We start from the raw sequence: 18,023 nt of genomic DNA, 5'->3' as shown, positions 1-18,023 counted from the left end.
CATTAAGCCTGTTTTATTTCTGGGGATCGTGTGGGGTAGCTAGCTACATGTATCAATGATTCAAGTAAACTATATAGGGATGACATAATTACTGCTTTTGCAGAATTTATTTTAAAATATGAAAAGAATCTCCTCGGTAGTGCGTTTGTGTAAAATAGCTAAGCGTGTGGCTTCTTTTACAAAGGACTGATTAGTGTTTATAAGAGGCCATGTTATTATCCCGGTGAGACGGTGCTGGACTATAAAAGACTGCCGCGACAGAAATGTGTTTGCAAGAACCCAAGCCGAGAAGTTTAGTAATATACTCATTTTTATTATTAAATTATACATCTATACAGTAGATCCTTAATAAAACTGCAGCTATACAAATCATTAAGAAGTGACCACATGTATTACCCATTGCAATATAACCTAAAACACTCAGAGGTATGTGTTCATTCACTGTTACAGGAAATCTGCGCACTATCACATCTTTGAGGGATACTTGTGGGACATGCACAGGGAGATCCAGTGGCTGCAGACTCATCATGCTCGTCTTGTTTTTCTCAACCCCGTTCGCTTCAACCTAAGCCATTGTGGAGCTCCAGTCCACCAGTGCATTGGTCCAAAAACTTAAATCAGAGGAACACATCCCGCCCAGGTGTTTGTACCGCGTTTCGAGTCCCCAGAAGATGATTTAAAATGTCCTAAAGATGCTCAAATAACAGAGGTTGTTGCATTCGCGTCGGCATGTAAATTTAGCTTTTCTTTGGGATTAACCTTTATTTAGCCTGGTGAGCTGAAAGCAGAGCTGATGCTGACAAAGACGTACGCTCAGAGAGCAGCGCGGTAATGAGAGGAACCAGACAAGCTGAGTTTTTAAAATTTGGGTAACATCCTTTTCCTCTGGCATCAGAACTTTCTCCTGCCCTCCCAAAGCATACATCTATAAAAAGTAATGCAGTTGCCATCCAAGCTCTAATGTTGCTTTAAATATGTCCTGTGCATCACATGTCTGGTGCAGATGGGCTTTTTTTTTTTTTTTTTAGATTGTGTGCACATATTCCACCAGTGTATCCTTTAGGAAAAAAAAAAGAAAAAAGATTACACTTGAGACACACTGGAAAACCAGAAACATATTCTACCACTTGGTGTAGGTCAGTCAGGGCATGGAAAAAACGAGCTGATTGGCTGTTTTTGCAGGTTGCGGAAAGCTCTGGCTCTGCTGATTTGCATTGTGAAGTAAGGGACAAATTAAACCTGTGCACAGCCAGACACTCCCAGAGAAACTACAGTGGGCCGTTTCCCTCAGACGCAAGTCGTTACAAAAGTTGGGATGTTGTTATTTTTGCTGCTGGTCATTTCAAATTCTGATCATTTGTGTCGCCCGAAGCCTCCGTCGCCACATCCGCCACGCTCAGAGGCTGCGAGCGGCTCCTGGTTGCCTGCAGAGCTCGCCACTTGTTCTGTGCACATCGCATGATTATACTTATTATTAATGCAATGCCACTTTACATTCACGTCTTATTTCTGCAACTTTAAACAGTTGGTTTTAGAACGCTTGTGCTACCGTTCCCACAGACGAGCCTTTGAACTTGCAGGGAATAACGAAGCCTCATTTATCAAACATCCCTGTGCACAGCGTGGAAACGGTCCCGGGTTTCCAGACACAGATCAGGATTCATGTGTTCCGGCGTGCATGGAGGTTTGCTCGTTTAACGGGGCTCCTGACAACAGGTAGGCAGCTAATTACAATAAGATGAATGAAGGAAGGAGTTTTTTCAAGCCTTTGTTGGCTGTTTTTAACTTCTTGCACTACTTTGCCTCTGACTCAGGATTTTTATTACACATTCTGCAGAAAGAAGTCATTGATTTTTAGGAAATAGCTTCCCCGTTAAAGATGCTACTATGTTCTGGTAGGTCCTGGCAAAGGAACATCTTTCCTGAATCGCAGGTTTCCTTTGCGGAACAGTTTGCGGAACATCCTCCTCTGGCCACTGGCTTGTCTTCCCTCCACAGTGAATCCATGTCTCACTTGAGCACCTGGTGACTGTGTGTGTAACCTGAAAGTAAAGGTCATCGCTTTTGTTTCTGGTAATAATCGTCAGAAGACCTCGGACATGTCCATTGCTCCTTGACTGGATCACAACATCCACTCCATGCCATGGTGAAGGATTGCTTTCAACCGGCAGTGCCGCCTCCGGACTCCCGACCGCTATATGAACCTGTGAAGAGTTTTCATCATTATTCTGACTACCTGTCCAGTGCAGGGCTAATTACAAACCCCCAGCTTTAGTGTGCAGTGTGACAGCTCAGCACGCCACCTGAAGGTCAGAGAGTGCAGCTTTCATGGTGCTGCGAGGCTCCTGACAAGAAGCGCCGGAACGTTCCGGACAGGGATGGCACTCTCTACATGCTGCGGCTCACACTGTCAGCTCATTAGGTCAGCAGCTCTGACGCTCCTCATGTGGAGGTTTGCATCCTAATCCAATCAGAATCCGACTGAAACAGCCAGGTTTTGTTTCCTTTTGCTATGTGGAGCAACTTTAAGTTATTTCTAAAGTCTAAAGACTTGGTCATTTATCAGAACTGGGATGGCTAAATGCGCATAAGGGTTTGATCATGTGAATCGTTTCTCACTGTGGAGGGTCACAATGTGCAGTACCTGGATCAGTTTGCTTTACATTAACTCTGAAAAGCCACGTAAAGCTGTATTATGTGTTTTTAAAAATTGAATGATTGAAAAATGAGCTCTAATAAAACTGATAAATGGATGCCGTTTGACTTGCAGCCCAAGTGTGAGCAAAACATCTCCTCCGTCTGTGGAAGGATTGGATGCGGGCTTTTCCAAATTTAAGGTGCAACGAGATTCATTTTGTTTCTTTATAGATAAATGTAAAATTAGAGAGTGATCCATTTAACATTCGATAGAAGAAAGTTTCACAAAGCCATGCTTGCTTCCACGTCTCTGCATTTCATTAGCCCTTTCTGAGTTTGATAAATGAGGCATCGGGTCTCCATCCAGTTACAGATGTGGAACTTTTCTGGTTTGTTAGCTTCTGTGTCGTTTCTCTGGTGAAATGGAAAAACCCCCTCGGTGAGAGAAACCGTCTCCCCTGGCTTGGGTTCAGGAAGCAGAGGACGCTTACGGCTGGGAGACTCAGCTTTTAATGTGTTGGTCGCTCACCTAAATGACAACAGGCTCCTTTTAAATGCAAATGTGACTGCACTGGTGCATATCTATGAAAAGAAAACCTCTAAACTCTTGGAAAACAAAAAGATGTATGCAAATTAGGCACTCATACTGTTTAGGCAGTTTTGTCCCTGTTTTTTCTACAACATTCACCACCACTGAGGGAAACAAAAAAAAACAAACAAAAAAAAAAACAATTACAGCAGCGAATGCACGCATATCTTACAGGCCTGATCTCCAGCTTCTCGTCTCCACGTCCAGCTCAGTGCGTCGCCCATCCCCGCGAGAAGGCCAGACTCTCACACTGAACGGGTCGAGTTGTGTTCGTTTAGGATGGGCAGCAGCTTCTGCTCCCTGTGCTCACACCGTCCTTCTGTCAAGCCCTGAAGGACATTCATCTTATGCTTTACACAGTTTCAATGACAGAAATCACAGCAGCTTGATTCTGACAATTTCACCAACATCAAATTACACTAACAGCTGCAAAGATTCAGCCACTAGCTTGTAGAGGAGCGTTGAGAGGGCGGGCGGCAGGCTGCAGGTGTTTGCAGTGTTCCTGGGAGCTTCCAGGGCACCGGGAATGGGTCGATCCTGCAGCAGTGTGTCCACCCGTGAAGTCCTTTGTCGGAGAGAGGTACGTTTGTGGCGCAGGCTGCACGCTGCGCTCAGATGTAGTACTCCTTCACGTTGTCCCTGACGGAGTTGTGGAGGTGCAGCTCAGTCCTGTAGTCTGTGTACGTGCTGTGTCTGTGCTCCTCTTTCATGCCGCTGCTCCTCTTCGCCCGCCGCTGCTGATACAGGAGGCGGCTTATCACAGCCAGAGCACACACGGCAATGAAGACGACCGCTGTGACCACACCTGAGAACACAGCGGGGAGGGAGCATTAGAGGATGATGACAGGAGGTTGAAAGTCATGCCTGGAGGCAGGAAGACTTTCAGCTTCCAGAACAAAAAAAACCATCCAGCGCTCAGAACACAGACAGTCGCAGCATTCCCACATTCCCACGTTCACCACCGAACACAGTGAATCATTCATAGAGGAGCCGCCTGGAACCCTAAAGCCGTGGCGGCTTATCAACACCTTTGTTTTCTGTTTCATCTCTTTCCAGATCCTATAAAACAGACTCAGATATGTGGCGTTCTGTGTGTAGGTTCTGTTTTAGATGAAATGCCAATGAAGGGAAGTCTGATGATCGGGGTTTTTGCTCTGCTGGAAATGCTTGGACATTTTTTTTTTTCTCTTTGAAACTCAAAGGCTGTTTAAACAAAACAAAGCGGACTCCATATATGAAAGGGAGTTTTGGTCTTTTCAGTGGTGGAGATATGGATTAAGAGCCATGTAGTCTGTGACCTGCAGCCGTCTGGTCCTGAGCCAGAGGAAACCTCTCAGAACAGATCTACCAATAGACGTAAGCATTTCATCTTTTTTTTAAAATCGATGTAGATAACGAAGTTACTCCAGACAGTCTGTATTTTAGTATAAACAGAGCAAGTCTTTCAATTGATTTGATTTCAGGAAGTGTCACATTTTAGATATTTTACCTGAAAGGCTTGAACTGTTCTAGATCAGATCTGGGTCACATCTGGCTCTTTCGACGTCCTGCATAATGAACCGAGTTTCACTTCTACATGTAAACCAGAACCTGCTGGTTTTATTTGGAAACGTTTGCTTTCATTCAGAATGCAGCCAATGCCGTCTCTCTATGGCAGCAACGTTAGCATCCTTATGCATCCGCTGTTGGCATTTCAGGCTAAAAGTGACTGATGGGGAGTGTGATTTTTTTTTTAAATGGAAACTAGCTCTGTAAAAGCTAATGTCCTGAAGCTTCACCAGGTCACTTAGGCCAGTTAGCAAAACAAATGTTTATTTTTAAATGTGAAGCTTTGGGTCTTTATACTCCATAGAAATACAGGGCAGCAGCTTTAAGCCCACAGATTTACAGAAACAGCAAAAAACCCAAAAAACATCAATTATTGATTTCTCTGTAGAGGGTGAACCAGAGTACAAATGTTCTACATGGCGCTTAATCTCTGCATAATCCAGAGATATCAAAATTAACTTTTACATTTTAACAGATCTGAAGTTGTCGTTATGAATGGACAGCACTAATGTGACAGAACATAAATCTACAGTAACAATGTAGGTCAACGTCCCAAAGAAGGCATTCAGAATAAATGAACGCATGAATGAGCGAGTGAGTGCATGAATACAGCATATTTTCATTTGTATATTTACTTTTTGATGTCAACGATAGAGCTTGGATTTAAAAAAAACAACTATTTCTACGTCTTCTATGTTTTGTGGGGATGATTCACTGTGGTTCAGTTTGAACAAAAGGACTCAGCCGTTCCCAGCCTGCTGTGTTTTATCCGCCAGAAATGAAAGTGTCCAGTTATCTTTCTCTTTTTTTTTTTTTTTACAAGGATCGCTGATCGGATATGGACCGACATGTTTTTCACGCATCGCTGATCAAATTATTGTTGATTCTGAAAGTATTCACATCCTGTAAATACTGCGTTTCTTTTTTTTATTTTTTTGCTGTGATTTCACTTTAGATTTAGAGAAACAAACAGAGACGATTTTAGAGGTTAGCACTGAAGTCTGCTGCTGCATGGAGCTCTGAAGATTATTTAAGGGGGGCAGGCAATCCAAACCCAGCCACACTGTAGGTCTGAATAGTTTTTTTCCAGTTTCTATTTAATTTCATTCTAAACATGTAAATAACTCAGAAAACCGATGAAGTTCGCGATACATTGTGAATCTGATTCTTTTTGAGCTAACAGGGGAAAAAGAGCAACTTAATGTTCACATGTCACACATTCGGCAACACCGCCTGTTAGCAGGTTGAGACAATCGAGCGTCAGACCCAGCAGGCGCCTGAAATAAAATACAACCTCATACTAAACCTCCTCAAATTAATTCTGCCTTTACCTCATCCTCTGTTTAAAGGGAACTTTTAGAAATGAGTGAGAAACATTGTTTTTGTCTTTCTGGGCAAGGTCACTGAGCAGGTTAGTCTCACTTTCATGTCTTTTTGATAAACATGAGGCAGATCTGTAATATGGACTCACAGTTTGTTGCCTGGAAACTGGGCTCAAGAAACACTGTGTGAAAGAGGAAATGATCATTTTCTCAGCTCTAATTTGGATGTTTTTCTTTGTACTTCAATGTCTTCACACTCATCTAACGTACAGGCGTTCTGGCTCTTACCAGCTTCACGTATATTCCTAACTTAAACAGGTAGAGCTGACTTGATTTAACCTTTTTCTCAGCTGATAATTGTGAAATCAGTTCCCATTTAATAAGCAAACAAACACTGTGGCACTGCGACCTTCACCCTCTTGTTTGTGAAATTTAATTCGGTCTCTGCAAAAGGAGTAAAGTGAAGAAAAGTAAGTGGAAATAAAGACCAGAAAAAAAAAATGAAGCCAAAGTTTTGGAGTCAGGTGTCCACTTCAACCTTCTCCATCTTTAATTTAAGACAAGCACGCCTCTTAAAGATGATGCTTCCTTTTAGTGCTTCTGGAGGCGCAGCAGTAAAATGTAGCTTTAAAGCAGCTCACCGTCTGCTGAGAAGCAGAAAACTGATATGCAGGAATCCTTACAAAGGGCACTGATGAACAGGGGAGAAAAGCTTCCTTTGTCTTCGCCAAAGCAATTTTCCCTGCGCTTGTCTGAAAAGGTTATAAGGCCAAGGAGAAATGAGAGAGGCATCCTTAAGCTCTCTGCAGAGCAGCAAGAATTCCACCACGTTAAGCTCCTCAGTTAATCTACGGCTATTACAGTGATTAACTGGGCTTGTATGTTTTTACACCAACTAATAAAAAAAAAAAAAGATTTCATGCAGAATATTTTTTCAGCTATTATGATTACTAGTTGCAAATTTTGAACACCTGCTGCATAGTTTTGATCATATTAGGCTCTTACACCAATGATCTTCTGCCATATTTACTAAAATGCTTTCTAATTAGTACAACTGAGTGCTGCTGTTTAACATAAAGGGTACGACCAAACGGACTCCCTTAAAGAACCGTCTTCTTTCTTTGAAAAAGGAATCTTTGAAGCACTTGTCGTTTGTCTGTTGAAGAATCAGACGGCTCCTTTCACCGACTACTTCAGTTTTGTCAGTTCCTTCGGTTAGGAAAGTGTGCTGCACAGAAATTCCCTTCTGGCTACGGATTCCATTACCCCTCTTGGGTAACACTTTGTTTGAAGGGGTGTGCATAAGACTGACGTGACACTGTCATGAACATGAAGAAGTCTTTATGAATGTTTGTGACAGTTGTTATGAAGTGTCGTTCGGTAAATAATGACACTTTTAATGCAAAGTTGCTCTAAAAGTTCAATAAAAGTACCAACTTTGCATAATTTTGTAAATTATGATAATTTAATGCAAAGTTGGCGTTTTTAAAGGACTTTCAATGCAACTTTGAGAGCAACTTTGCATTAAAAGTGTCATTATTTACCGAATGACACTTCATGACAACAGTCATAAACATTCATAAAGACTCCATGTTAATGACAGATGTTATGTCATATTTATGACAGTGTCATGACAGTGTTATGCACAACCCTTCAAATAAAGTGTTACCCCCTCTTGTTTGAAAATGTTCTGTAACTCATGTAACTTGTGAGAGTTTGTGCATCATAAAAATTACAATTTATGATAATTTCAGTCTCTATGCCAGTTTTTAAAAAAACAACAAACAAACAAACTACAAAATAAAAACTGCAAAAGTAATTCATCATACAGTTTCTACGGTTTAAGGAGAAGATGGATAAAGAGTCAGGGGGGCTGGGAGACTTTTCCAGTTGTCTATTTGTCCCAACAGACAATGTGCCTGTCAGCTGGCTGAAACAAGACTAACACACGTTTACACTGTTGACAACAACGGAGTGGTCAAAGAGGACAGACCACGGAGTGGTCCGCTTGGCCTCCACTCCAGAACTCAATCCTACGGTACATCTGTGTGTTTTGAAGTTAAACTCAGTGTCGCAGTTAAACCTGCTGCTTACAAACCACATATCTTCAATCAGGACTTCGATGTTTCATTACTTTTCCAAAAGTTAGATATGTAAAGAAAGTGCTTGAAACTATCTTCACCTGTTAGATGGGTGATGTCACTGTCTCTGTTCAGTTTATTTGTTTTTTTGTTTGTTTGTTTTTGTCCAGACTGAGGTCATTGAAGTAAAGGTCAGCTGTGTCACTGATGTGCTGCACTGTGACTCGGATAAATCAGAGCTGTCCTTGCTGCGCTGGGCTGCAGACACACCACACACACACACACACACACCTCAACTTGTTTGTGGCTGTTCTGTTGTTGTGTTTGTGACCTCGGTGACCTCAGTCATCAGCCATGTTTTTCTCCAGATCTCCCTCCTGAGCTGATGAGGTTAGGATGTCAACAAGTTTAAGGAGCCTCCTTTAGCTTGTGTGTGTTTGCATTTATTTCCAAGGCAATGAGACAGACCTCTCAAGGCCAGTGGTCTGGGTCAAACAGCAGCTATTGATCTGAGTTCATTAGGTGTGTTAGTACACCACCGTGTTAAAACCACTGTGTTTTTAAGGATGTGCACCAAAGAAAGCAGCTGTAAACATCTTGCCTGTGAGATGAATGTTGACGTTCACCAGTCTGATGCTTTCACTTTGACTTGTTGCAGTCATTCATAAATGCAACCAAACCAATCAGGTGGATTTTTTCCTGTGGAGCGTAACTCTAAAATATCATCATTCAGTATCTTAGGTATAACCTATGAAAGATATCTGGAAAAAACGCGATGGAAAGCAGAAATATCTTGGAGCAACGCCACTTGACACACTATTGGCTGACGTTTGCAAAGCAGCCAATCGAGGATTGGCCCATTCATTTCCCTTGCTGCTGATTTGCTGTACTCTAAACAGCAAGGATAAGGCAGGCTGTGGACATTAGGTTCTGTGGTGGAGCCAATATGGCTTCCACTGGGTGTCCTAATGGATGTGAAGGTATATTTGATGTTTGAACTAATAAAATGGGCAATAATAATCTTTTTGAGGGAGGTCTCAAGTATTTGGAGATTTCAACCATTCAGTTATGCTTGTGGTCCCCAATGAATACGTTCACATACAAACTGTATTCATGCTGTGCTGCAGACTGCCAAGTCATTACTAAGTGGATACGTCAGTGAGCTATAGATGAGAGCGGGATTATCTAAATATTAAAATTACATCTGAACAGTAAAGTCGGACTAATGTTTGTGGATGCTGTAAAGAAGTCTGGAAAAAAAAAACCTACTATTTTCCTGCTGCTTGTCTTTGTGTTCAGCCTAACCGACTGTTCTGTAGCGTTAAAGTGAATTCAATCTTCCTGTTGAACTCCTGGCAGGTGACAAACTGTGGCTTTCATCTAAACCAAACAAGTTTCGACTGAGGGCGGCAGATGCCAAGACAAAGTTCAGCTTGTGTTTGTTTTGAATACTTCAGTGATGATAGCGTTTGACAACGCGGCTTTTTTTAGGCTCCTGTTCATTAGCTCAGAGACTGTGGTTACATTTATATCTACGGTAACTTTTTTTTTTTTTTCTGATTGCTTTCTACTGTTAAAATCTGAGGAGAGCTCTTTTTTTTTATTGCCTAATCACAAAGCAGACATTACGCCACGAAACAAAACACGCTAAGCAGCCGGATTGAAAATGAGCTGGAGCGGAGTTATCAGGAGACGAGACAGGAACATTAAGACTGTGGAAAAATGAGGAGAATAACAAACAAACAGCTGGGGCTCATTTTCAATTAACCACAAGAAGAAAAGCTGCAGAAAGGAGGGAAAACAGACCTGCTATTACAGCCAAATCCTTCTGGGCGTTGCTGTCGTGCTGGTCCTTATCTTCATTTGCAGCTTGATCTGAAGAAGCATGAATGAGGAACAGATTCATTAATTATTGCCATAAAGACAGATGAGGGAGTGAGGATGTCAGGAATCCTAGTGTAGAGTTCCATTTATTGTCCTAATTTCTGTTTAGTCATGTTTGACAAAGACATTGTTTTAGGTTTAGAGTGAGTAAAGCTGCCTTTTGCATATTTTCCAGAACATTTGCCTTGACACTAGAGCCATTACAGCACGTAGGCATACACGCCACTATCTGGGAAAAAATAAATTATCCGTTTGCTTTCCCAAATAAATGTCATTTTCTAGCTAAATATCCAGGCTAACTTGTAGGCTCGCATTTATGTTTTCCATCCTTTCACACCCTGGAGTCTTTGAAGCCATTGTTCAGAAGCCGGTGGTTGATGGTGCTTTCACAGCATCATATACAATCACATTTTCTCTAATACTCGGGGATGAGACTACCTAACATCACGCTAATGTTCAAGTGGAATTTTCAACTTTAATATTCCCATCGTACACTGCTTTATTTTCTGCCAGAAAGGCTTGAAAACCTGTATAAAAGTCTCTTACCCTCCAATAGAGGGAGCTAGAGGATCCATCACTGTCATAGGTTGGTTTTAGTAAAGCTGATCAAACATGATGCGATTAGGCTTTCCTCCCCGTTTCACATAAAATGCTGATTGGATATTTTAAATGAAAGAACTACAAGTACAAACTGCTTGAAATATTTTACTCTTAGTTTGTGGGTGTTAGGCAAATTCTACTGTACCGATGACGACCTGTGCTGCTAGCAAAGCAAAGAAAAGGATAAAACACAATTATTATCGCCACTAATCTTTGACCCTTTGTAGGTATTACTGTTTCTCAAAGTCACTAATGAAGATGTTGGGCCGTTCTGGGTTTTGTTATGACTTGTTGAATACAGAGCAAAATTAGATCATATTCACAAATGTACAGTGAAACAAAAATTATTTCAGTACATTTGAAAACTGTTTTTTTTTTGCAACAGACAGCTTCCTTGGCAACATTTTATCATATGACAAGTTTTGTCAAAAAAAAAAAATACACATTAGAATGTACTAACAATTAATGTAACAATCTTAAAGGAAATGTTCTAATTTTTAAAAGTATCTAATTATTTATACTACCACAAACCAGGACCGTTGCCATGGTTACTGGGACATGTGGTGGCGGACGGTGACAGCAGCAGCTGTGCTCTATTTCCCGAAAATTGGGCTTTATAAAGGAAAGCTGTGCAGGTATGTGCGTACACACAGCTTTATACATCTACATTTTTTTTTTTTTTGTGTGACTCACTTTTCTAAGTTTGTTTGAAAGCTTTTATAAAAGCGTACGCATAAAAAGAGAACATGCAAGTAGAGAGACCTCCACTGTGCAGCCAATCTGTGAAGTTAAGCTACTTTAATCACAGAGTACGTTAGTACACAAATTCTTAGTGTTAACGTTTTTTTTATACTCATTTAGACCACAGGGTGTTGAAGTTCATAAGTATTTCTGATTGTTGACAGTCAGAAGAGAATATCCTCTCCCAGCTAGATTTACTGCTTCTAATTTGTTTTTTTTATAAACTTTGTCTCATACGGTTATATTTGTGTTATTGATATTTATTACCTCAGATGGAGTAGCTTGTCAACGGATTAGCAATTTCCCCTCGGGGATCAATAAAGTATATTCTAGTCTATTCTATTCTAATCTCTCAAACCATTCACAAAGCAGTGGAGTTTCATGGATTCTTACGGGTAAATGCACAAATTACACTCTCTCGCCGATACGTGAAGTACGAACTGCTGACATGAGAAAAAGATTTCTTTATATTTATGTCAGATCTGGAGTTCTGAACAACAGAACCTCCCCATTGGTCCAGACTTATCTTTGTCCTGTCAGATTAGAGCAAAGGACACTTCAGGACACTAAGGTTGCATCATGATGAGCTCTCACCACGGTGAGGGTGTATCCTTCCTCTGACCCGGTAGCTGCTGCTGGAGGCAGGTACCAGCGAGTTAACAAGTCTGGATTTGACAGTTACCAGGACAACAGCGCTTGCCTGGCTACACGATTTTAATAGTAAAGTTTGGTGCTCTGGGGGGGGATTATGGTGTGTGGATGTTTTTTTTTCAGGAGCTGTGTTTGACTCTGTTAAGTGTCAGGGCGATGAACTCTTAACGCTTCAGCGTACCAGAACATTTTACCTTTGTGGAATAGTTTAGGAACCCTCCTGTTCTAACTTGGCTGCGAGCGAGAGCACAGAGCAAGTTCTATAAAGAGAAAGATGGTTGAGCTGGGAGCGGAAGAACTGGACTGACCTCAACCTGAAAGCTTTGGATGTGAAGACTTTGAGACGGGCCTTGTTGTTCAGACGTCACCATCTGACCTCAACATGCTCCTTTGGGGAACCGCTCAGAAATATCCTACACACACTCCTAAACCCTGCAGAGGTCCTTGCCAGCACAGTGAGAGTGAAAGGGCGAGCTGATGTTATATTAAACCCTAAAGATTAAACATGTGATGTCACTGTTAATATGTGGGTTAGATGTCAGATGAGCAATACTATTGGGAACACAGTGTTATGTGTATGAGCAGGATTTCTGTAAAGTTGTGAATAGGTGCTTAATAAATGGACTTAATTGAAATGATTCCCATGACGACGTATCTGAAATGTCAGGAATGTTTAGATGCTCTTGTTTCCTGAAAAAAATGAAAGGAGTGTAAAAATGTGTCCCCGCTCTGCATAGATACGCGCTCATGCCTTTTGTTCAACTGCTTTGGATGGAATTGCATTGCCTGAAATTTCTCAGTAGCATAAAGAGCTAATTTATAAAGGGCCCTCCACGTTTTCTATCGACACACAAGCCCTCCGGAGGAGGAGGTGACATGCAAGTTTATCTCTTGAATGGAGGGAAACAAAATGTTGTCAGCAGGAGACGGTGTCACCTTAAAACAAGGACGATCCGTCTGAGCCGTTGAGGTTTATTGTGTCATTAATTGATGACAAGATAAATGTGCACCAGAGGGAAAAAAAAAAACAAAAAAAAAAACATCTGCAAACACCTGCTGGCTGATGGGCAGCCTGGAAGGCATCATATTCAGCTGCTTCACTGACTTTATGCCATCGTTTAAGGACTGCATAGCACTGAAACAACCTCACTCTGTTTGCCGTAACGTACACAGGCTTAGTGCACGAGCTCAACTTCAGTTTGTCTACGCGATTTCCACTTTGTGCAGACCACACTTGCCTGTGTTTGAGTTTTACCTTGCAGAACGTGTGAGGTGGACTCTGCCAAAGCTCCACAATTTGACTGGACCAAAGGGCCGCGGATGGTGATGAGGGAGCTGCCCCGATTGGTCAGCGCTGCCTTGAGCGGAGCGACGTGGTTGAACTGCACGGAGGAGAGGCAGCCGACGAAACCTTTGGAAGCAGCTTTCACCACCTCTTCACCAAAGCTGTCCATCCCTGCAGAGGCACAGGTTAGAGGAGAAAAGGCGCGCTGCCGTACGATTCATTTCTGATTGCAATAACTATCAGCAATGACAAAGCAACGGTGACAGGAAATGATGAATGGTTGCAACACAAGTAGCACGGTGTGCGGTTTCTCGGCACTTCTCCTTAGATTGGACAACTTACTGATGACTTTGCCCAGCGTCAAGGATCTGATTAAGATCAGCTCTGCATCAGATGACAGTGTGTACTTTCGGTGGATGTCCTGGTCGATCTGGTTGAGTGGAGAGAAATCAAATAACAAGGCAATTACACGAAATGTAAACCGAGCTAACGGCTGCAGAATCAGCAGCTCACTGTAATATTTTATAGATTGATATTTGTGTTCTCTGCAGCTTCACATAAAACCTTCTCTGCCCACGGCTGAGTGATTTTGACCTCTCTTCTCTGCTCTGCCGTGCTGACTCAGATGCAATACTTAACACAATGACGTGGATTGAAACACTGCAGGATTCTCTGTCCACTGCCAGAGAAAACGGGTTTTAACACGTTTTCACTGCAGCTGATGAAGTTGTTGGAGGGCTGCAGAGCTTAGTCGCTTCTAATTCTTCTAATAACTGTGTGTGAGTGATAAGTGATCGCTTATTTATCCTTCTGATCCAAAATGTAGGAGGGAAGTGCAGATCAGCTCTCCAGCACCATATCATAGGAATTAGCCAGTGAGCAGCAACTCGGCTCTGTAGAGCAAATAAATCAGATAGGAATCAACAGAGCTTTAGACAGCGAGAGTGGAATTCACCAGTGTTTGAGGAGGCTTCATCTGCATGAAGCTAGACAGCCATTGGAGGAGCTAAAGAACTACGTAGCTGTAGGAAAACAACGTCAAATCTATCAGCAATGATTTATTCATAATTTTATTCAAATGTTTTGCAGTTCTAAGCTTGATAGGATCTATAAAAAAAAAAGTGTTCAGCCAACAAGCCTGTGATGGTTCATTATTCTCCTGATATCCTGTCTGGATTCTGTCAGGTTTTGATTTAAAGTGTAAACTTCTGCATTTGGGGAAATTGATGAGAACGATGTAAAAGTTCACCGACACGCCACTACGACAGCAGAGGACTCTGGGGATGTTAAAATTAGCAGTCCACTTACCAGCCAGCCATGATGGACATGCTGGTCTGAATGTGACACGTAATGGCTTTTAGCAAGATTTGGGTCTTGTTCAGATCCTTCTGTGAGCCTTTTAGTTTAACCCCTTAACATTCACCTCAAAAACACTTTCATGTTGTCCAGTGGTCCACGAGGACACACCGGTGTCATCATGACGGTCCAGGGGTGAAAGTGTGAAGGTTTCAGTGTTGGACCTTCTGTCTCAGTGGCATGTTCAGAGCGTAACTCTCACCTCTCCCCCGATGACTGACTCCAGGAGATTTGGATTTTGACTGGTCCATTTTAACACCTGAACGAATCTTCAGTGTGATATATGATCTCAGAATGTGCTTATTGGTGAAATGCAAACATGGCTCCTTATAGCCTTCTATTAAGTTATCCTATTAGATTCTCTCACCAGAGTCTTTTCTCTGTGAGTCACCATGCTCACCTGTCAGTTTAGGCGTCCATGAATGTCTCGTTAGGTTTAAAATATCGCGTCAAACTCTGGAGGATTAAACAGTGAACTATAAAGAGATTGGAAATGAATCCACCCCCGCTTTAAACTTCTCCACAAACCTAAACTAAATGTTTATGGGTGTGGATGCGTTAGCAAGGAAACAATTAAAAGCTTTAAAGATATTTTACGTGGTTTAAACTGATTAAGATGTTGTAAGATGTTAGAACTTAAAATCATTTCATCACAGATCTCTTTGTTTGACTGGTTCAATTTTTTTTAAATTTTTTTTTATTTTTTTTCTGTTTTTTTTTTTTTATAAAATTCTATCAGCAAAGTAAAACGCATAAGGAAAATGTCAGACAGTGTTTCTACATTTGGTATTCTTACAACATCTGGGCATCAGGCCACTAAAACCACTTAGCAAAGGTCACAGGAAAATGTGGTTACAAAGCAACATGACACCCACTGGAAACCTTTAGCTGACCTTCAGTGGCTTATCTTGTCATCCGGCTGCAGAGTGCTTGTCTTGGGGTTGGTGGTAAAACAATCTTGATAATTGCTATGAAGAAAATTCCTTCGACAATCGATGATAAGCTGATGAATGAATAATTTAGGACAAATGCATCTGCGCTGTCTGGGTCAGTCATGTCGTGAGGAGTTAGCAGGAAGGTTACAGCTAAACACGGCGCAAACGCGCCTAAAGAAAAACTCGTGATAAAGCGTTATCCTCGGGCGGATGACGAGAGCTTGTGGTGAGTTTAAATCCAACTTGGACTCATTCTGTCTATCTTTGGAAAGCGTGTCTGATGAGAGATACTTTCATACCACACTGAGCTGCAGGACTGTGTGTGTTCAGGTAAGCTAATGAGTGAACTTCAGTCCCCAGGAGCTTATTTTTGTTTCCCTTGTGCAAAGCTAATATTAGGTGCACACTTTCCACAACATGTGAAATGGATTAAAAAAAGACTGAAGTTTAAACAGAATAGGATTTATTGTTCTATTAAAATAATAAGTTCAGAGGGGAAATTCGATAAATATTAGTAAATACAAATATAATCATAGTGAAAATGTATTTGCCATTTTTTAAATATTGTTTACATAGATAAGTGTAATATTGTAAGAAATTTAAATGTGACCTAAATATAAAATAAGTATGTTAAAAAGTAAAATCAATCTATAAATGAGTAAACTTATATTTAAAGACACTCAGGAATTGTCCGAGTTCAGATTTATTAGGAACAACTTGATTCTGTAGTCAGCCAGGTTATATTTAGATCCAATCATTACGTCGCACATGTCATATATCATAAAAACACGTTAAAACTCAGCTTCTGTGAAACAACGAATAGACAAATGTAGATGATATTATTGATGTCATGATTATTGGTTTGAAAACATGTCGTTTTCCTCTCCTTTACGTTTTACACTAGGAAGGAGACCAGAGAGTGAAACGCTGCAGGCGCCACAGCGGACAGTCAGAGCATTTAGGAAAGGAGTTTTGTTTTTAGGGTCTCAGACCTGGAATTTAAAATCTACATACTCCAAACTTTCATTTCTTTTTGCAAACATCTCCAAAAACTGTTTCTGGAAAATCTAAATGGATTATTTTTAATCATATATTACAGCCATATTATTGATATTGTTCTATTTGTAGCGTCTTTGCATATTGTTGACCCACCCGACTGGCTATGTCCTCTGGTTAAATAAGTTAATGCTCATTTCTGTGGATTGTCCCGTAAAAACAAAGCAAGAACTCGGTCTGTCGCAGTAAGCAACGACCCAATTAATCACATGATGAATTAAATGGTAATTGACCTGAATCGTATAGCACTTTATCAAGTCCAAAGGACCATAAAGCACTTTACACTACATTCAGTAATTCACCACTCACACACACCTTCAGCTACTGGATAGTAGCTACAGTCTGACAGAGGCAAGGCTGCCATGCACCAGCGCCACCTGTTGGGCTCTCTGACCACCACCAGCAGAAGAGGAGAGTGAAGTGTGTCGCCCAAGGACACGGCAGAGGTGGACAGAGAGGGTAATCGAACCAGCAAATATTGGTCTTAACCAGCCCTTTTTTGAAGGACAATTTTGTTTGCAGAAACTTCTTTATTTTATATATATATTTGTTGTTTCTGCTGTTTGGTTTATTTATTTTTGGCTATTTAAAATGTCTCCCAGTTCCAGTGTTAGATGTTCATAAAAATGTAAAAGTTATTGATCTTTTGAGAATGTATTCTTGCACTGTTATGCCATTACCACTATATTACTTGAAGAGGCTATTATTTATTGCAATTACTTCTGGGCCAGTTTATTTCACAGCAAAAGTTGCTATGGTGACAGACCTACCAACAACGGCGGAAGAAGCTTAAACTGAGCACTCTGTTTAAGTTGCTTCAGCCCCACATACTGCACTTATTTTCTTTTTCTTTTTTATTCTTTCACTGTAAGCTTGTAAGCTACTGTACAACTTTGACCTTGCAGGCCTATGCAGAATCACTTGAGTCACTTTTGGACTCTGTGTTGCTTCTCATTCAGCAGACGGTAACCAAAAACATTCTTAGTGAGTCTTGAAGTCCAGCTACTCCTGGATATCATCGGGAAATCTCTTAGCAATCAGCACGGAGAGGACAATTATCCTTTCTCCATTAGGTTATCGATGTATGAGGCTGAAGAAGAGTCAGTGAGTTGAATTCATGAATGCCACTTATTAATGCCAAAATGCAGCTGATCCATTGTTCATGCTGTCCTCATGGGCTAGCAGAGCAAAATGGCATCAAACAGCAGTTTGCAATTCTCTTTGTTAGCCTCTATCTAAGCTACGTCCTAAAGAGGGCGCTCCCTAGTGTGTCATTTCCTGCTTTCCGCGCGACTGCTATGTGAGTGCATGCATGTATATATGAGCATGCAAACAGCT

The 18,023-nt window shown here is 41.3% G+C and overlaps 1 protein-coding gene across 2 annotated transcripts in view; it reads right to left on the bottom strand.

Annotated features, from left to right (window-relative positions):
- Positions 1-296: 296 nt before the first annotated feature.
- cntnap5a (contactin associated protein family member 5a) overlaps positions 297-18,023 on the bottom strand; it is a 165,455-nt gene continuing 147,728 nt past the window's right edge. For both annotated transcript variants that reach the window (XM_015044344.1, XM_015044345.1), the window contains exons 21-24: positions 13,681-13,768; positions 13,309-13,509; positions 9,984-10,052; positions 297-4,031 (exon numbers count right to left, since the gene is read on the bottom strand). In XM_015044344.1, the coding sequence (XP_014899830.1) occupies positions 3,838-4,031; positions 9,984-10,052; positions 13,309-13,509; positions 13,681-13,768 (552 nt within the window). In that variant the 3' untranslated portion in view covers positions 297-3,837. The remainder of the gene's footprint in view (positions 4,032-9,983; positions 10,053-13,308; positions 13,510-13,680; positions 13,769-18,023) is intronic.

This window comes from Poecilia latipinna, unplaced genomic scaffold (genome assembly GCF_001443285.1).
Source record: "Poecilia latipinna isolate Pla-1442-1.1 unplaced genomic scaffold, P_latipinna-1.0 Scaffold671, whole genome shotgun sequence".
Classification (NCBI taxonomy): Eukaryota; Metazoa; Chordata; class Actinopteri; order Cyprinodontiformes; family Poeciliidae; genus Poecilia; species Poecilia latipinna.
Note: the sequence above shows the minus strand (reverse complement) of the source record. Positions and strands in the feature narration are given on the sequence as shown.